Below are 18,019 nucleotides of genomic sequence, written 5' to 3' on the forward strand. Positions count from 1 at the left end.
AAAAAAAAAAAAAAAAAAAGGCTCTGAGCACTATGGGACTTAACTTCGGAGGTCATCAGTCCCCTAGAACTTAGAACCATTTGAACCTAACTACCCTAAGGACATCACACACATCCATGCCCGAGGCACGATTCGAACCTGCGACCATAGCAGTAGCGCGGTTCCAGACTGTAGTGCCCAGAACCACTTGGCCACTCCGGTCACCTTTGATAACACCTTCCTTTATTATTTTAATACAGCATTTCCTCTTGAAACAAAAATTTCAAACAATAAAAACAGAAAGTCATTGGTAACAGAAGAATCAAAATTCCTAGTGAGAGGAACAGATTTCTACAAAATTGCTGTAAAAAATACAAAGTCACGCAAGAGTTTTCTGAGTGTTGTAAAGCTTACAAAAATGTCTATCTTACAGTCATTAGACTGGCAAACTTTTATGAAATGACAATTTCATAAGTAACTCTTTAAACAAAATGAAACCCATGTGGAAAGTTATAAAAAAGAAACTTGTAGTTGAACACCTAAAAAAGAGAATATTTTTCTATTACTTAAAGGTTCTAAGGTCACAGATCCACATACAACTGTAAACAAATTCAATGAATACTTCACCTCAATAGCCGAAGGTTCATTCAGGCTAATTGCAAGGTAACATTCTCAAGTTCCACCAATACGTCAGTGTTTGTTTACGAAACAAACCCCGACAAAATTATGAATGTAATAAAATCGTTGAGCAATAAAACCTCTAGTGGCCATGATGAAGTACCTGACTTCATATTAAAAGTAAATGCTCCACTCAAAGTAAACCTCAACCATCATCAACCATTCATTAACAAGTGGCATTCCAGGATGGAATGTAACAATATTATAAAAAGGATAGTTGCTATTCACCATACAGTGGGGATGCAGAGTCACAGATAGAGACGAAATTCTTTTTGTTGTGCCTATCGGCGACTTAGCATCTCCGCTATATGGTGAGTAGCAACTATCCTTTTCATAATATTATTACATTATTAAAGAAAGGTTCCTCTGATTTAGTATCCAGTTATCGATCTTTGTCCATATTAAGCATCTTTTCAAAACTCCTGGAAAAAGTTTTTTTAATGACATACATAAATTTTTAATGTATAATCTTGCCCCTATCAGCAATCAACAACATGGTTTTAGAAAATCTATGTCCAACCAAACAGCAATTCTGGAACTGTTGGGTCACATACTGAAATCGCTCAAATAACATAATATAGCTGAGGTATCTGCTTAGGACTCTCTAAACCTTTTGATGTACTAGATCATAAAATACTGCTTGATAAATTGGAAAGAAAGGGAATAAGAGGTGTGGTACGTAGCTGATTATGCTCTTTCGTACAGAACTGCAGAGAGAAGGTATCACTTCAATACCATAGACTGATGAAAGATCAATAAAATACGGTGTTCCTCAGAACTCTGTTCGAGGTCCACTACTTAAACTCATTTATGTAGATGATCTTGTTGATCACACAGGCTATCCTGTTTGCTGATGATATAGGCCTAGTGTTGACTAGATCTAGTTCTGAAGACCTTCAGCCAGTGTCTGGCAACTCTGTGAAAAGACTTTCTCAGTGGTTTAACAAAAATTTCCTAATTGTTAACAGTGGAAAAACTGTATGCATCAACTTCCATTTAATTCCCTCATCCTGCCACGAACTACCAAAGTAAATTTAAATAATGATATAACTGAAAATGTAAATTCAAAAACTTTTTGGGGCTGTGGGTTCAACGGAATTTAAAATGGGATACACATATAAACAAATTATCAAATAAACTCTCATAATTGTGCTATGGACTAAGAATATTGAAATCTACCTCCACAGTAATGCAAGTGTACCATGCACTGTTCCATTCCTTGCTGCGCTATGGAATCATCTTCTAGTGAAATTCAACTCTCAGCACAAGTATATATAAACTACAAAAAAAAAAGAGCACTGAGGATAATTTGTGGTCTCAAAAAGATGGAGTCCTGTAAATGTCACTTTATAAACTTCAAGTTCTAAACATCCCATGCTTGTTCATCTACAAAACAATCTTATTCACCAGGGAATATCTCATACGAACAGAAAAATTAATCCAAGACCAAGAACACTCATACATTATACCAGCGGACTATCGAATATCCACCAAATTTTTTCAAGGACATCATCATACCAAAAAACTATAATTCACTTTGGTGTCATATTATACAATAAGATGCCAGATCAAATAAAACTTGCTCCAGATCCAGTAATTAAAAACAAACTAAAGGCATTTCTAACAAAGCATTGCTTCTATTCAGTGCAAGAATTCCTGGAAATGAAAAATTTAAAAAGTGTCAATTAAATATTAAAAACTAAATGTAAGCTGAGTTGCCAAACACAAAACTTCTGCGTCCTTTGGATAATACTGTGATTAATATAGAACATTTGTAGGCAAAATACTAACCTATAATTCTACAGTATACAAGTATTTTTCTGTTACATTTATCAAATTTTTTAATGCTTTTTATGGATGTTCATCTTTCATTACACGTGAATTTCATTGTCTATGCATTCTAATAGTCAGTTTCATGTTTCCTGTATTTTTAAATGTTATTCTCCTTCTGTTAAATATCCAGATTTATTATTTCTGTATTCCAGTGAACATTTGTGTAAATTTTCAAGCGGCAATCCATTTGCCTATATATTTCTTAGTTGCACATATTCAATGTATGCATATTCTTTGAGTTTATTCATCAGTGAGCACATCTGTATAATATTTAAAGTGACAATCCATTATGTATATATTTCTTAGTTGCTCATATTCATTTGTTTGTATGCTCTGCGTATTAGTACATTCATCAATGAGCAATTTTTCTGTTTCCATTCTCACTGTGTAATTTTCTTACTGAAAAATGGCTTTTCCAATATTATGAGCACTTTTTGTACAATATGTGGTTGACAGTATAAATAAAACGTACAAATATGAACAGCAATGTATAATATGTGATCCGCAAGGTAAATAAAAAATTCAAATACGAACATCAAGACATTCTTGCATGCTCAAAACTTAAATTTTCGATCGAGTATCACTGATATTTTGAAAACCGTAAGCTGCAAGTCTCTTTTCTAAACCGATGGACTGAGAACACTGGAACTTCTTATGAAACAAAGAGGTAGCATAAATATGAGTTTCTTACAAACCTAAAATTTCATGTTGCTGTTGTTGTAGTGCTTGTCTTCTCAAGTAACATACGCCATACAGCCTGCATTTGTGAAAATATGTGTAATGATAATCTTCACTTCACCCTCATTGTACCTTAAAGCTAGAGGCTCATTCTGATAATATTGTATTTTGATATAGTGTTAAAAATGAAGGCTTCTCAAAAAGTATCTGACCTTATTTTTTATTGTAGAAATTAACAATGGTATCAATGTGTGTGCACTCTACACATTTGCAGGCATGCACAGAGTGCATACCTGAATGTTTTCATGGCTGCAAAAACAGTCAGGTGCCAGCTATCTGTTATCGAGTGAACAAATGTAAGAGGGAGTTGTCGAAATTTGTGCTGTGGGCAAAATGACAGAAAAAGTAAAACAATGTCACTGCATCAAATTTTGTTTTAAGCTCGGCAAAACACTGCATCAAATTTTGTTTTAAGCTTGGCAATTCTCATGTTGAAACACTCTGAAAGGTTCAGTTAGTGTTTGGGAATTAAGCAATGGGTACCACACAGGTAAAAGTGTGGTACAACCACATCAGAGGTGAGCACTATCAATGAAGAGTGAAGCACGTTCAGGTAGGCCCTAAACATCCACTAATGAGGTCATTACTGACCATTTGAGGACCCTGGTGACACAGGAGAGATGAATCACAATCAGAGAACTTACAGACAAAATTAATACTGGATCCATTCATTCCATTGTAATGGGCATTTGGACCTCAGTAGGATCTCAGCAAAATTTGTGCCAAAGTTGCTAACAACTGAGCAGAAGCAACTTCGTTTGGCGATCACACAGGGCATGTTGGATACTGTAAAAAGTAATCCCAACTTTCTTAACATAGTGACCACTTGTGATAAGTTCTGGTTTTATGGGTATGTCTCAGAAACAAAGTTCCAGTCATTGAAATGGAAGCATTCATCATCCCTGAGACCCAAAACAATGAGGCAGGTCTGCAGAAATGCGAATGTCATGCTGACTGTCTTTTTAGACTCCACTGGCATGGTCCATCATGAGTACACCCCGGAAGGTACTAATGTCAACAAGGGGTTTAATCAAGAGGTTCTGCATTGCCTTCTTAAAGCAGTGAGAAGCAAACAGCCAGACTTGTGAGCAGCGGGCAGTTGGCACCTTGACCACAATAACACATCCACTCATCATTCTTAACTCATTCAGAGTTTTTTTTGGCCAAACACAACATGTCTGTTGTTTGTCAGCCCCCCCCCCCCCTCCCCCTGACCTAACACTGAATGACTTCTGACTTTTCCCTAAAGTGAAAAGACCCCAAAAAGGGACCCAGATTTCAGTACACGGAAGACATTAAGCAAAATTTGATGTAGCAGCTGCAGAGCATACCAAAAAAGGATTTTCAGTGGTGCTTCCAGCAGTGCCAGCAGCATTGTGAGAGGTGTGTAGAACCTGAAGAGGACTACTTTGAAGGTGACTAGAGTCAAACAATTACCGTATTTACTCGAATCTAAGCCACATTTTTTTTCCGGTTTTTGTAATCCAAAAAACCGCCTGTGGCTTAGAATTGAGTGCAAAGTAAGTGGAAGTTCTTAAAATTATTGGTAGGTGCTGCCACAACTAACTTCTGCAGTCGAATATATGTAGCGCTACACAGGCATGCTTTGCAGGCACGAAGATAAATACTGGCGCCAAAACCTCTGCGTCAGTAAATAAATTTAAAAAAAAGGTGGAAGACAGAGCTTTTTTTTCTCCGCCCCCGTATTGTTCATCTTTGAATGTAGCAGCATTTCAATGTACTACGAAAATCCGACTGGCGAGACTGTTTGGGATGTTTGTCAATATGGCCAATTCTACGTTCTGAATTTTTTCCCTACCTGTTAGAAGAGATGGTTGCTAAGAGGAACTTTTATTAATTGTGAATCACATGCAGTATTCTCTTCACCATAAGAATAATACTACTATAAACATTTTGCCATGCATTCTTTCATGTTTGCTGCTATCTCATTTAAATCTTGTCTGCCTAATAAACTACGAAACTAGAGTGAGACAACAGCAAACGCGGAAGAATATACATATCATGTCATGTTTATATTCGTATTATTCTTATGCCCAATAGTGATACAGTCAGAAATGAAGCACGGCAATTGACTAGATTTTTAAATCTAAGATGACTCTAATTTCTGTGCAGAATGTAATGTCCTAAAGAGCTGTCTGCAAAGATTTTCAAATGGAGAAAAATTTTCGCTAAACGCTCGTTCAGAACATCTTCTATCATACACAGTATATTATTTGGTTCTTGTTGATCCAGTGTAAGTAACAACAAATAGTAGTCTCTTGCCACTGTTTCGCTAATGAGACAATTCCTCTCTTTTTTTTTTTTTTTTTTTTTTTTTTTTTTTTTTTTTTTTTTTTTTTTTTTTTTAATTGTAAGTGGCGGTATCGTGCACAAAAGCAAGCCATGCTGCGAGTGGCGACAGGCCGTAAACACTCATTATCAGAATGCAACAAACAATGCATGACACAGAACAATAATGCATTTTCAGCTTGGAGTGACGTAAACACCTATAACAAAGAGAACGGCACTTATCAGATCAAAGCAAAATAAGCAATCGGTTCAAACCAGATGAAGCACGTGAAAAAGGAAAGGTACCCGTATAAATACGGACAGAGCACCTGACACACAGCAATGGCTACATGGTAAAGCTTAACTGCTACGCTTACGACTCGAACCAAACTACTGTAGCTGTATCGTCATTCATTCGACCTAAATTGTGTTTCATATTACAATGGACCAACTTTGTTTCGATTTGGAGGTGGGGCCTAAAACTTTTCTCTCCCCTTGAATTTCGAGTCTCAAATTTCAGGTGCGGCTTAGATTCGGGAAATTTTTTTTTTTTTTTTTTTTCCCCCCCCCCTTGATTTCGAGTCTCATTCTTCAGGTGCGGCTTAGATTCGAGTAAATACGGTATATCTGAATAAAAATGGATTTTATATACAAAAGTTGGATACTTTTTGAACAGTCCCATATGCCCGTAACACGCCTCAACTTGCACCATCTGTTGCTTAGGTGCCTCCAGATATAGTGGAAAGCAAATGCAGGTTTTTTGTTGTTAGGATACTCACAGGTAATCCCTATAATCAACAGCTATCGCAATGTGAGGGCATCCATAATGTGGCTAAATTCTGCAACTTTGCCATTAACAAATTATTTGAACAAAGTAACAGACTATGCACCCAGAGTTCCCTACATATCTCATAAAAAATCATTATACAGCTAACAATTAAAAATATATTCGAAGTTGTTACAAATCACTTAAGTCTCTCAAGCTTCATTGTGACTGGTTGACACATCCAAGTTAACAGACACTGTTAATCCTACTCTGCCTCAAAACTACAAATTTGCCAAACAGATGTTCTTTTGAATATCGCACAATCAGAGACTGTCATAGTTATGAATAACTAGAATGATGAGCAACTGGATTGGTGACACAGCTTTACTGAGTTTTATTCTGATGAAATTAGTAAGAATTATGAGACAGACTTCAGAACATACTGTAAATAATGGGGAGCAATGCCAATGCATGATCATTCAACAGCCATTCATTAACAATTGAGATTTGTTGCAAATGCATAAAATTGTGTGGAGCCCACTTGCAAGCAAGCCAGATGTACTCAGTGGGGTCGATATAGTGCAAGCTCAGGGAGTCATAAGACTATTATTATGTCTGTGGAAGATTCACTGACTCACTCCAGTAAAATTATTGGGCAAATAGCTAAAAGTCTTTAGCTGGATTTACAAATTTCAAAGGAGATGCTATAGGTAACCAGACATTTTTATGTGATATGAAAGCAATCCCTTTGCCATTCTAACATTAACAATGCTCAATCCCATCTCCATGCACACCAGCAGAAAATATACCTTGCTACCCTCACATGTTTTCTCTTGAAATCTTACTCTGCCATATTTGTGTTCCTGAGGGAATAAAATTTTGACAGCTGTCAGCACCACCATCGTCTAGAAGCTATCAATCAACTGTTAGTTAATGACACAGTATCTTTCTTTCAGGGAGGAGCAGCAAACACCAGAACATTCCACAGGTGGGCCAAACGTATGTATGAGTAAGGAGGGGAAGTCAGGCGGTACATGTCACTTGCACAACACTGTGGGCTCACAATGAACAGAAGCAGCAGTGTCACCTTCAACACTAGCAATCCTATTTTCTTCTAATCCCTGAACACCCTTCTATTGCTTTCATTTGGTGTCCAACATCCACGATTCAGTTCTACATTGTAATGCTTCTTTCCGTAAAATTAATGCACTGCAAATGAACCTCAGCTGTCTATTTTATCATTAAATCTTAATATGATGACACATGGGTCAGAAGTGTCACCTTTTCAAGATTTATTTTGTGCCCATTCTCCAAACATTGATTCACCATTGATAATGTGTCTAAGATCTATTTGTTTTATGTCATTCACTTAGTTATCACAGCTCTCAGTGGTAGTGAATAAAGTTTGGAAACCACAGATACTGCCACATCAATTTGCCTTGTGCTCAACAAGTACATGCAAGAAAAATATCTTAATATTACTTTCCATCTCATTAGCACACGTAATATAGAAATGCACACCAGTGTCGGTAATCCACTGGCTGTTACAGTGCTATTTTACTATGAGGCCATATCAAGAGAACGTTGTGATACACTGAAGGAAACAAAATGAGTAACTGAACTGCAGCTCTCAAAATGCTCTGTGAAGAAATTGATCATCATCAGTGATAGCATGGATTGCATCACTGTGTCATCTGTCCTTTCATAATATTTATGATGATATAGGAAGTATACAGCTGTCAGAATGAGATGGAGCAAATTGACAGAACCTGTGGAAACTTATTTGACCTTAATAGATCCAGCAAGCCTTCCATAAGTACCCTCATAAAAAATTACAACACATCCAAATTGGCCCCTCTTCAACTTCTTAAGTGTGATAAACCTGTCAGATGTTTCAGCAGTCTATAAGCAGGAAAATCGTTGCCAATAACAATGTGTCTAAGAGGAATCTCCTCCACATGTGACAGTTTCAGGCCTCCAGCAGCAAAAGATCCTCAGAAGTTCCTACATTTGCCATAAGTCATCGGCCCAAAAGATCTTTTCCCATACTTTGAGCATTTAATGACAGTGTCAAGTGCACATGGCTGAAGTGGATGTTCTGTCATAAGTATTACTATTTAACATAGATGACTCTAATGAGTGACACAGAGATAAGAGAGAGAGAACAGGGTCAGGTTTGTACTGTTGTTTATGTTGACGAAAGAGAAGAAAAAGGGTGAAACTATAAGCCAGCACTAGACCATCCCTCTCTGGCATCACCAATGAGGCAAGCTAGTTTAATGTGAGGATGAATCACCATTAATAGTTCACAAGCCCCCTCTTCATGAGGCATTGAGTTTGAAATGAATCCAGCTGTTTCTTGGCCACAGTTTGTGGGTGGCCATTCATGCGGACAGGCAGCTTGTTGGTTGCCATGCCCACACAGAATGCAGCACAGTGATTGTTACTTAGTTTGTAGATCACGTGACTGGATTTGCAGTTAGCCCTGCCATTAATGGGATAGGTAGTGCTTGTGACTGGACTGGAGCAGGCGGTGGTGGGAGGATGTATGGGACAGGATGTGCATCTAGGTCTATTACAGGGATTGGAAGCAGGAGCTGTATAGGGATGGATGATGATATTGTATAGGTTTGCTGTGTGGCATAATACCACTGTGGGAGGGGTGGGAATGATAGTGGGTAGGACATTCCTCATTTCAGGGCACTACAAGAGGTAGTCAAAACCCTGGCAGACAATGTGATTCAGTAGATTCAGTCCTGGGTGGTACTGAGTCAAGAAGGGAATGCTCCTCTGTGGCCAAGTGATGGGACTTTGTAAGGTGGTGGGTGGCTGGAGAGATAAGGCAAAGGAGATTTGTTTTTGTATAATGTAGAGAGGGTAATTAATGTCTATCAATCAGAATCAACCAATGACCAATGTTGAACCCTTCCTGACTCAGTTGACTGTCCCTCCAACCGTAATAAGCCGTCACTGGCTACAAATCACCCCGTTAACTTTCCAGAATTTCTTAACCTCGAACCTTGCCTCACCATTATTCCCCAGATCCCTCAACATGTAAACTAACCTTACATCTGCAGAAAGAATCACAATCCATCACCCACAAACTGATTCTGACCTTATAATCCTACATGCTGACAAAGGCTAAGACCACTGTTGTTTCTAACTACAAGGATTATGTGGCAGAATAACTCAGCCAGCTATAAGATACATTCACTTCCAAACCCTGCCAAAGTGGCCCCATTCCAAAAACCCAACAGAAAATACAGTCTCTCCTCAAATCCTTAGGCACATCCCAGAACCTCTCCCCAATGTGTATCTCTCTTCTCACCCCTACAACTACCTGCACTCCTACCTTCTACATGCTTCCTAAAGTCTATAAACCCAGTCACCCAGGATGCCCCATTATGGCTGGTCATTGTGACCCCACTAAGAGGATCTCTGCTGTCATATACCAACACCTTCAACCTATTACCTGCAGCGAACCCTACAGTATAAAAGATACCAACCATTTCCTCCACTGTTCCTGCCCTTTACCACACGGTGCCCTGCTCGTCAGTATTGATGCCACCTCCATTTACGCTAACATTCCCAATGCCCATGGCCTTATCTCTACTGAACAAAACCTACAATCTACTTCCTAGTCGCCATGACCAACTACATCCTCACTCACAATTAATTCTCCATTGAAGAAGTTAACTACAAACAAATCTGGGTTACGGCTCTGGCACTCAAATGAGACCATCCTATGCCAACCTATTTATGGGCCATCTAGATGAATCCTTTATAAACACCCACAGCCCTAAACCCGGTTCAGGCTCACTGATGACATCCACATAATCTGGATTGAGGGTGAGGACGCCCTATCCACATTCCTCCAGAACCTGAACACCTTCTTCCCCACTCACTTCAGCTGGTCCTACTCAATGGAACAAGTGACCTTCCTCAATGCTGACCTTCACCTCACAGATGGCTATGTCAGTGCCTCTGTCCATATCAAACTTATCAACCAACAGCAATATCTCCTCCTTGACAGCTGCCAACTACCCCATACCAAGAAGTCCCTTCCATACAGCCTAGCCACCGGTGGCCATTGCATCTGTAGTGATGAGTGGTCCATCTCGAAATATATTGAAAGTCTTACCAAGGCCTTCACAGGTGTTAATTAACCTCCCAACATTGTACAAAAAACAGATCTCCCTTGCCTTATCTCTCCAGTCACCCACCACCTCACAAAGTCCCACCATCCGGCCAGAGGAGAGCATTCCCCTCATAACTCAGTTCCACCCAGGACTGGAGCAACTGAATCACATTCTCCACTAGGGTTTCGCTACTTCTCGTCATGCCACAAAATGAGGAAAGTCCTACTCACTGTGCTTCTCACCCCACACACAGTGGTATTCCGCTCCCCACCAAACCTACACAATATCATCATCCATCCCTACACAATCCCTTCTCCCAACCCCTTGTCCCATGACTCATATACCTGTAATAGACATATACTCAAGACCTGTCTCATTCATCCTCCCATCACCAACTGCTCCCATCCAGTCACAAGCATCACCTATCCCATTAAAGGCAGGGCTACCTGCAAAACCAGTTGGGTGATCTACAAGTTGCATTCTGCATGTGCATGACAACCAATAAGCTGTCTGTCGACACAAATGGACGACGACAAACTGAGGCCAAGAAGCAGCTGGTCCACCCCATTATTGAGCACGCCCCCTGATACGATCCTCCTCTTCATTTCAATGACTGCTTAATAGCCTGTGTCGCTTGGATCCTTCCCACCAACACCATCTTTTCTGAATTGCACAAGTGGGAACTCTCTCTGCAATATAACCTACTTTCCCATAAGCCTCCTGATCTCAACCTTCATTAGTCATTGTCCTTACCCATCTAGACACCTCCCTGCTCCCATTCCAGCACTACACAGCCCTCTGTTCCACAAACGCACCCACTGTCTTTTTAAGTCTCTCATTTTCTACAACCCCGCCCTTCCTTCCCCTGCCCTCCATCTAATGCAAATGCACACAGCTGGCCTACCCTCTCTCCACCTCATCCTTGTTTGCTCCCACAAGCAGCACGTTACCATCCCCCACTCCACCCTGCTATCCCTCCCCGCCCCAGTCTCCTCTTACCTTCACCACCCAGTTGCTTCTCCCATCATGCACTGCTGCTCACAGTCTGGCCTCAGCAGCCAGACACTGTGGTCATGCACATGTAAGCTACATTTGTGTGAGTGTGAGTGTGTGTGTGTTTTGTCTGATTCATACGAAGGCCTTATTGGCCAAACCTCACTTTCTGACATTCTTTCTGTTGTGCATATCTACGACTCAGCATATACACTATATGGTGAGTAGCAACTATCCTTTTCATAATATGATTGCTATATATATTATATACAACTGATTCTGGTTTTGATCTATTCCTGTATTCTGTCTCAAACTCTTCAAGCTCGCCAATGAAGGTATAATATCCCCAATGAATAATTCTAAACACTTCTTTCCCCCTTTCAAATACTCTGAACATTAGATACGATAAGAACTCTGAATATAAGAGAATAGCACTTAAAATGCAGTTTACTGTGCTTACCTATAACTAGGTGGTGGATACCCTTGAGCTGGGCACAAGATTGAAAATGCTGATCTAACAAATTTTTCTGATGTGTATATTTTTGTAAGAGATGGAACCTTCGGGGCAGCAGCTCCTACAGGCTCTGCAAAGAATCCCAACAGCTTAAATCAAGTTATGATCTCTTACCTGTATGCTGGGACGGGGAAACCCTGAGCTGGACACATCAGGGTGCAGTTGTGCCCAAGTCTGGCTTTGAATCCCCTTACATCATCAGTAGTTGGAAATTTTGGAACTGAGCTCCCAACAGGTTCTACCAGAAGAAATACAAAAAGGGATACCTGCTTCCTACTTATTCTCCATTAGCACATTTCAATTTTATCTCAAAATACGCTGTAAATAAACAGTGTTCCATTACGAACTATAAAGAATGAAATGACTGCCTTTGATCACACTCTAATTCTTCCAACTTCAAGTCACTTTTCCATCTTCGTCAAGCAATAGATGTAATATATATCCAGCATATGCATAAAACAATAGTGCTACACGTACATGGACATTGAAAGTTACTAACTTTATGTAAACAATAAACAAATTTTTGTCATCAATAATAAACTCCATGTAATCATTGCAGTGTATGCTTCAATAACATATAAGTGAGTTAGGATGCCACTGTTGAACAAAGGGAAGTGATTTTCTTTCTTTTTATATTTTTGTTAATATATTAGTGTTATGGATTACTGTTGTATATTTCTGTTTTTGAGGAGTATGAAACAATTTTCCGTTACAAAAAGAAATGTTCTGTAGCAAAGCCAGTTTGAGCAAAAAGTAAATTGCTAATAAACCATGGTAACTGACACCCATTTATAACAGTGTCCAATAAATCCTGCATCTTCATTAAAAAAAAAAACGAAACTTTACCACTTCTTACTGACCCCAAAATTTCCACGCGTTACTCATTAATAGTCTAGCCAATAACACTCACAACTAAACATGTTAATTAAAGTAGTTTGGTCATGTTAACTAATCAAGGGAAACAAATTCAGTATTCAACACAACAACCTGAAGTTCATAACAGGTAATATCATACATGAATTTAGTGTATCAGATAAACTTACTCACATTTCTAAGTAAATGTAAAACAATGGGAAGATACTTATGGAACAGTTTCTGTGTTTATTTTTATTCTGTGGGAGAGACAGACAGAACCACAATAATTATAAATCATTCTGATGTACAAAACAGTGAACTTTGTCCCATTATTAACCAAGCATGCTGGAAATCCATCCAATTATGAATAAGATCTTCAGTCCTCAGAGTTCGCACTGCAAGGGATCAAAGAACTGGGAAGCATAAATAAAACACCAGGGATGAGAATAGGTGAAACTACAAAAAGTAACAACACTAAATGTGATAGGACTGCCACAAATGGTCAATCAGTATGATTAAATATTGGACAATGTCTGCTCCTTCAGAGATGGGCAATAAGAAGAAAATTCATACTAGAAGAAAACTAAGATGACAATAATGATGATAATGATGGTGATGAAACAACAATATTTGATCAATTTATTGTTGATGAGGAAAAGGGGCCAAAGTAGAGGGAAAAGAAACAGATTTCTGAACTGCTGCCTCAGAATAGTTAATGTTTAAGAAAACTATCTGTCAGAAGTGACACAGTTTATTAAGTTCTGTGGATAACAATATTTGTTTAACATCAATCTCATCCCTTAGTGTGACTTGGTATGAATCAAAAACACATTGGCTCAGTATATAGGCTAGTTAGTAAAGAGGTCTGCATTTAAACTTCTTCAGTCATAAACTGTATCAGTGAACTGTAATTCAATAACTGTCCAATCAGTATATTTTAATGCTTCACAGCCAACTTGTGAACACCCTACCCAAACATGTGGGAGGTTCCTCAAATAAATCGAAATATCCTCTAGTCCCCTAGGTAGTCACCTGCCCCCTCCCTATCATTAGTGTGAAGCTTTCCCCCATTAAGATGAAACGTTGCCCAATTTACAACTGATGAGCTTTCTGTCCCCAACCTTATAACTTGTTCCTGGGTATATTCTCTGTACGCAATATCAAAAGTGAGAAACTTGTTTGGATTACACTTTGGCTCCGGCCTGTCGTCATCAGAGAATGTAGCACTTTCGTTCCGGAATGCAAGTACATGTCTATTAGCATGTTTCTGCAGTTCAGATCATAGCTTTATAAGGCCTATATCATCACAGATATTATTGTATTTTTCACAGTTTAAGACCACTGTTCATCTATTGTAAAATTTTGCATTTACTAAACTTGGATGACCCAGAACGTCATTACTAATTAGCTCCATGGTATCACAATAGTACCAACATACTGAAGATGTAAATAAACAATAAAAAACTACAAAATAGAAAAGTCTTCTTTTTGACCACAATTTCTTTTCATCCTCCACAAACTGAATAATATTGCCAAACCAAAAATTGTGGATTTGTGATTGTGATTGCGATTTATACACATGCTTAATACATGACTTCTCTTTATACAATTAAAGAACCAGATTTGCTAGTGTGTATCACTTTTGGAAACTTCACACTTACCTTTGGTGCTGTGTTCCACAAATGGAGTAGAAGAGCAAGAGGAAAGTGGATAATTTTACAAACAGTGAGTTGGTAAATTTGGACTATAAAAAATGTTTCTGATAATTTTCTGTACCATTTCCATCTATTCGAACATGGCAAAAAAAAAAAAAAAAACTGACAACAGTGCCCATTTGTAAACAGGGGTACCCTATCCCAACATTCAGGCAACAAGTACAAATATTTAAGCACTTAAATGTGTTCTGAAAATATTTTCAAACTTATTTCAAACACAGTTATTTATTTGTAGTCATGCATTATACGTTACTTTACAAATCAAAGATCAGAAATGTAAAATTTAAAGTGATCAGTTAATAAAATTTACATACAATCCCCAACAATTAGCAGCTGGAAAATAATGTGGCCAACACGTACAGGAAGTTATTAACACCACACTTTGAACACTTTAGAACACTAAATACTCTCTACAGCTGACACAATGCATAAACGTAGAATATGAGCGATAATTTAAAACTTTGCAAAAAATATGACTCTTTACTGGTGAAACAGTTATTTGGGTTACTTTCTTATCCTTTAAATGTATTAGCTGACTATTTATACCTCCTGTTGCTCAAGTATAGATTTATACAATTATTTAAAAACTAATAAATACTTTTTAGTAACTGCTAGCCATCACAATATTAAGCAAAAGTTAAGTAATGTATCACTCAATTGTGAGTGGTAGTAAATATTTTTAGAAGAAGCTGATGACTTATCATCAGTCATGATCAAATAACAACCAATTTGGCTATGACTTACTACAAAATTCTTTTCTGGTCCACTGTATTTCACTTCTTAGAAAACTGTTCTAAAATATTCATATACGAATGCTAACAACTTGCTGTAGCATTTTCACCAATCATTATGTCAACTGCTCACGAGTACAGATATTTGAGAGAGTTAGATTTAAAGTTGCAAACAAAAACAGGAAGTGCTCTTAATGTCAGAGGCTGCCTTTATGGAATTCTTGCTAAACAGAAAATACTACAGTCTACACAAATTATCATCATATTCTAATAATTCAAATTAAAGGAAAACATTTTCCCCACTCAATACATAGCTGCAGCAATTTTCAGTGTTTATTTTAATGCCATGATCACATGGAAGTAAAACTCAGTGTGCAGACAGAAACTATAACCACAGTCAGATAAAATTAATACCTGCTTATCCAATGGCAGTAGATCAAAAAACACAAACAAAAATTATAAGGTTCATTATTATTTGAAAGCTGCCAATCTTTTCTCTACTAAATGAGAAAATTGAAGAAATGAAACTATAAATGGTAAAACAGGGAACAACACATGACAGATGCACACAAAAGGCGGGGGTCTAAGCAATCCGCCTTTCCTTTTAACCTACCCTCTCTCCTAAATGAGGAATTTACTAATAATTCCAAAATCTAGGATAGGATCACGTGCTTTTCTATATGTGGCTATCAGCAAGACTTTTGCTTTCTGAAAATAAGTACCAGACAGTAATAAAGTCTCACCATTTTATAGTTTTCCTTTTGGTACAAAGAAAGCTACCAGCAAGAAGTAGATAAGAGAAAAGTGATTTGGAAGAGGAGAGCAGAAAGAGGAAGTAAATAACTGATCTTTCCTTCCTTCTCACGGCATTTCCTTCCCATATGTCAGCATTCGCAACTGCACTTCATACCAATTCTAGCTTCTCAGATTTACTAACCTCATTATCTTATTACAGAAAAACACGTTTCAGAAAACTACAACATTTTATAAGTTTTGTATGTATTTAATGATCTGTTGCCATGAATTAAATTGATGATGTTTCTACTTCTACTTTTTTCTGTGTTTAATTAAAACTAAATTTACTTACAAGTAAACTTTGTAGCAAATTAAAAACAAATGACCTATGTCTGCTTACTATAGATAAAGAGATAAGGGATCAAAACATTAGGTAATGTGCAAAAATAAATTAAAATAGTATGTAAATATGTAGGACAGTTCTGTTAGAATGTAAATAAATTAGGAGTAAAGAAGACCACTCACCAAAAGCAAAGTGATACACACACACACACACCCCTGTGCCCTTGCTTTGTGCTGGCATAATGTAGGGGCACAGGTAAGAGTGTGTGTGTGTGTGTGTGTGTGTGTGTGTGTGTGTGTGTGTGTGTGTGTGTGTGTTTTCATGTATGTATTTGTACCCTATCTCGACAAAGCTTGCAAATGTTATTTCTCTTTTGCATTTTGCCTGTTGACAACTCAATTCTTCTGATTTTGGTGAGTGGTCTCCTACAATCCTAAAACAATATATAAGTTTTCAAGCTCACTGCTGAGTCACGGTAGCAGTTCAGCAGTGACTGTGTGGGTTTCAGAGACTAAAATATTAAATACTGCCAAGACTGTAAAACAGAAATGGTCTGTACAGCAGTTCAGCAGTGACTGTGTGGGTTTCAGAGACTAAAATATTAAATACTGCCAAGACTGTAAAACAGAAATGGTCTGTACAGGAGAGTACATAACATATGCATTGTAGTACACTTCTTGTAGATATAATGTTATTTTTGTGAGGAATTTGCAACAGCTAAATTTTCAATGGCTGCCCATTTAACCTCATGTTACAGTGATTAAATAACCTACATCCTGCCCCATGCCCCTGCTCTCTGACCCATCCTGCTCACCTTACTAAAGTCAGCAACTGCAATGACCTGTATTTGATACCTTATCTCTTCCTGTTGGTACATAGAGAGAAGAATGGAAAGATTGTTGGCTCCATCGTTCATTCAAATGTGTTTAAGGACAATTATAATACTTTGTTGGATAATTAAAAAAAAGAATCAGATTCTGTTCAAACTCCAATAGGCTCTTAGAAACTACCTTCCACTAAAATTACTAGCAAAAGCAAATCCTCTTTTGCAACATGACAAAATTATATAAATGCAAAGGAATATGTATAACAGACAACTACTCACAGATTCAATTGGCCAAATACGCGAATTCCGAGACCTCTCCCTATGTTCGCAACAGTTGATTGTAAAAGATATTGCTTAACTGATACTCACCAGTGATGACAAGACGGCCCTTTGTTGCACTTAGTCGTGTTTCTCCACTAAGTCTGTGTTTTGTACGACACTGATATGATTTGTAACCATCTTCAGGTCCTACATCTCTGATATGTAATTCACCCGATGGTAAAACTATGTACTTTCCATCTGAAAATGTGTTTGTAACTTCTATATTTCAAAACATTACACTTTTAACATCCAGTTCCCAAAGAAAACTGAGCACATAGCTTTAACTTTAATTGAATGTTCAATCCTTTACCCACACTTAGCCCAAGTGTTAAGGACAACCTTGTAGTCAGAGAATAAGCAATTACTTTATTTAATTTCTTCATAGTACATTAAAGTTTACATCATTAACTGCAAAGAGCATATAAATACATAATATTAAAACTATACAGTTCAATGAACAGAAGGAACTTTCAATTTCAAAATAACAAAGCCATTCAGTATCTCTCTTCATTTTAAATATGAAATTGTAATATCAAAATATTGGCACTCACTGGGTGAAACAAC

General features: G+C 37.7%; 1 protein-coding gene across 1 annotated transcript in view; it reads right to left on the reverse strand.

Annotated features, from left to right (window-relative positions):
• The window catches only part of LOC124619387 (Down syndrome cell adhesion molecule-like protein Dscam2), an 853,562-nt gene that overhangs the window by 476,288 nt on the left and 359,255 nt on the right, over positions 1-18,019 (reverse strand). Inside the window, exons 6-7 of the mRNA XM_047145731.1 lie at positions 17,504-17,653; positions 11,876-11,999 (exon numbers count right to left, since the gene is read on the reverse strand). Coding sequence (XP_047001687.1) covers positions 11,876-11,999; positions 17,504-17,653 — 274 coding nt within the window. The remainder of the gene's footprint in view (positions 1-11,875; positions 12,000-17,503; positions 17,654-18,019) is intronic.

Source organism: Schistocerca americana, chromosome 6 (assembly GCF_021461395.2).
Source record: "Schistocerca americana isolate TAMUIC-IGC-003095 chromosome 6, iqSchAmer2.1, whole genome shotgun sequence".
NCBI classification, from domain to species: Eukaryota; Metazoa; Arthropoda; class Insecta; order Orthoptera; family Acrididae; genus Schistocerca; species Schistocerca americana.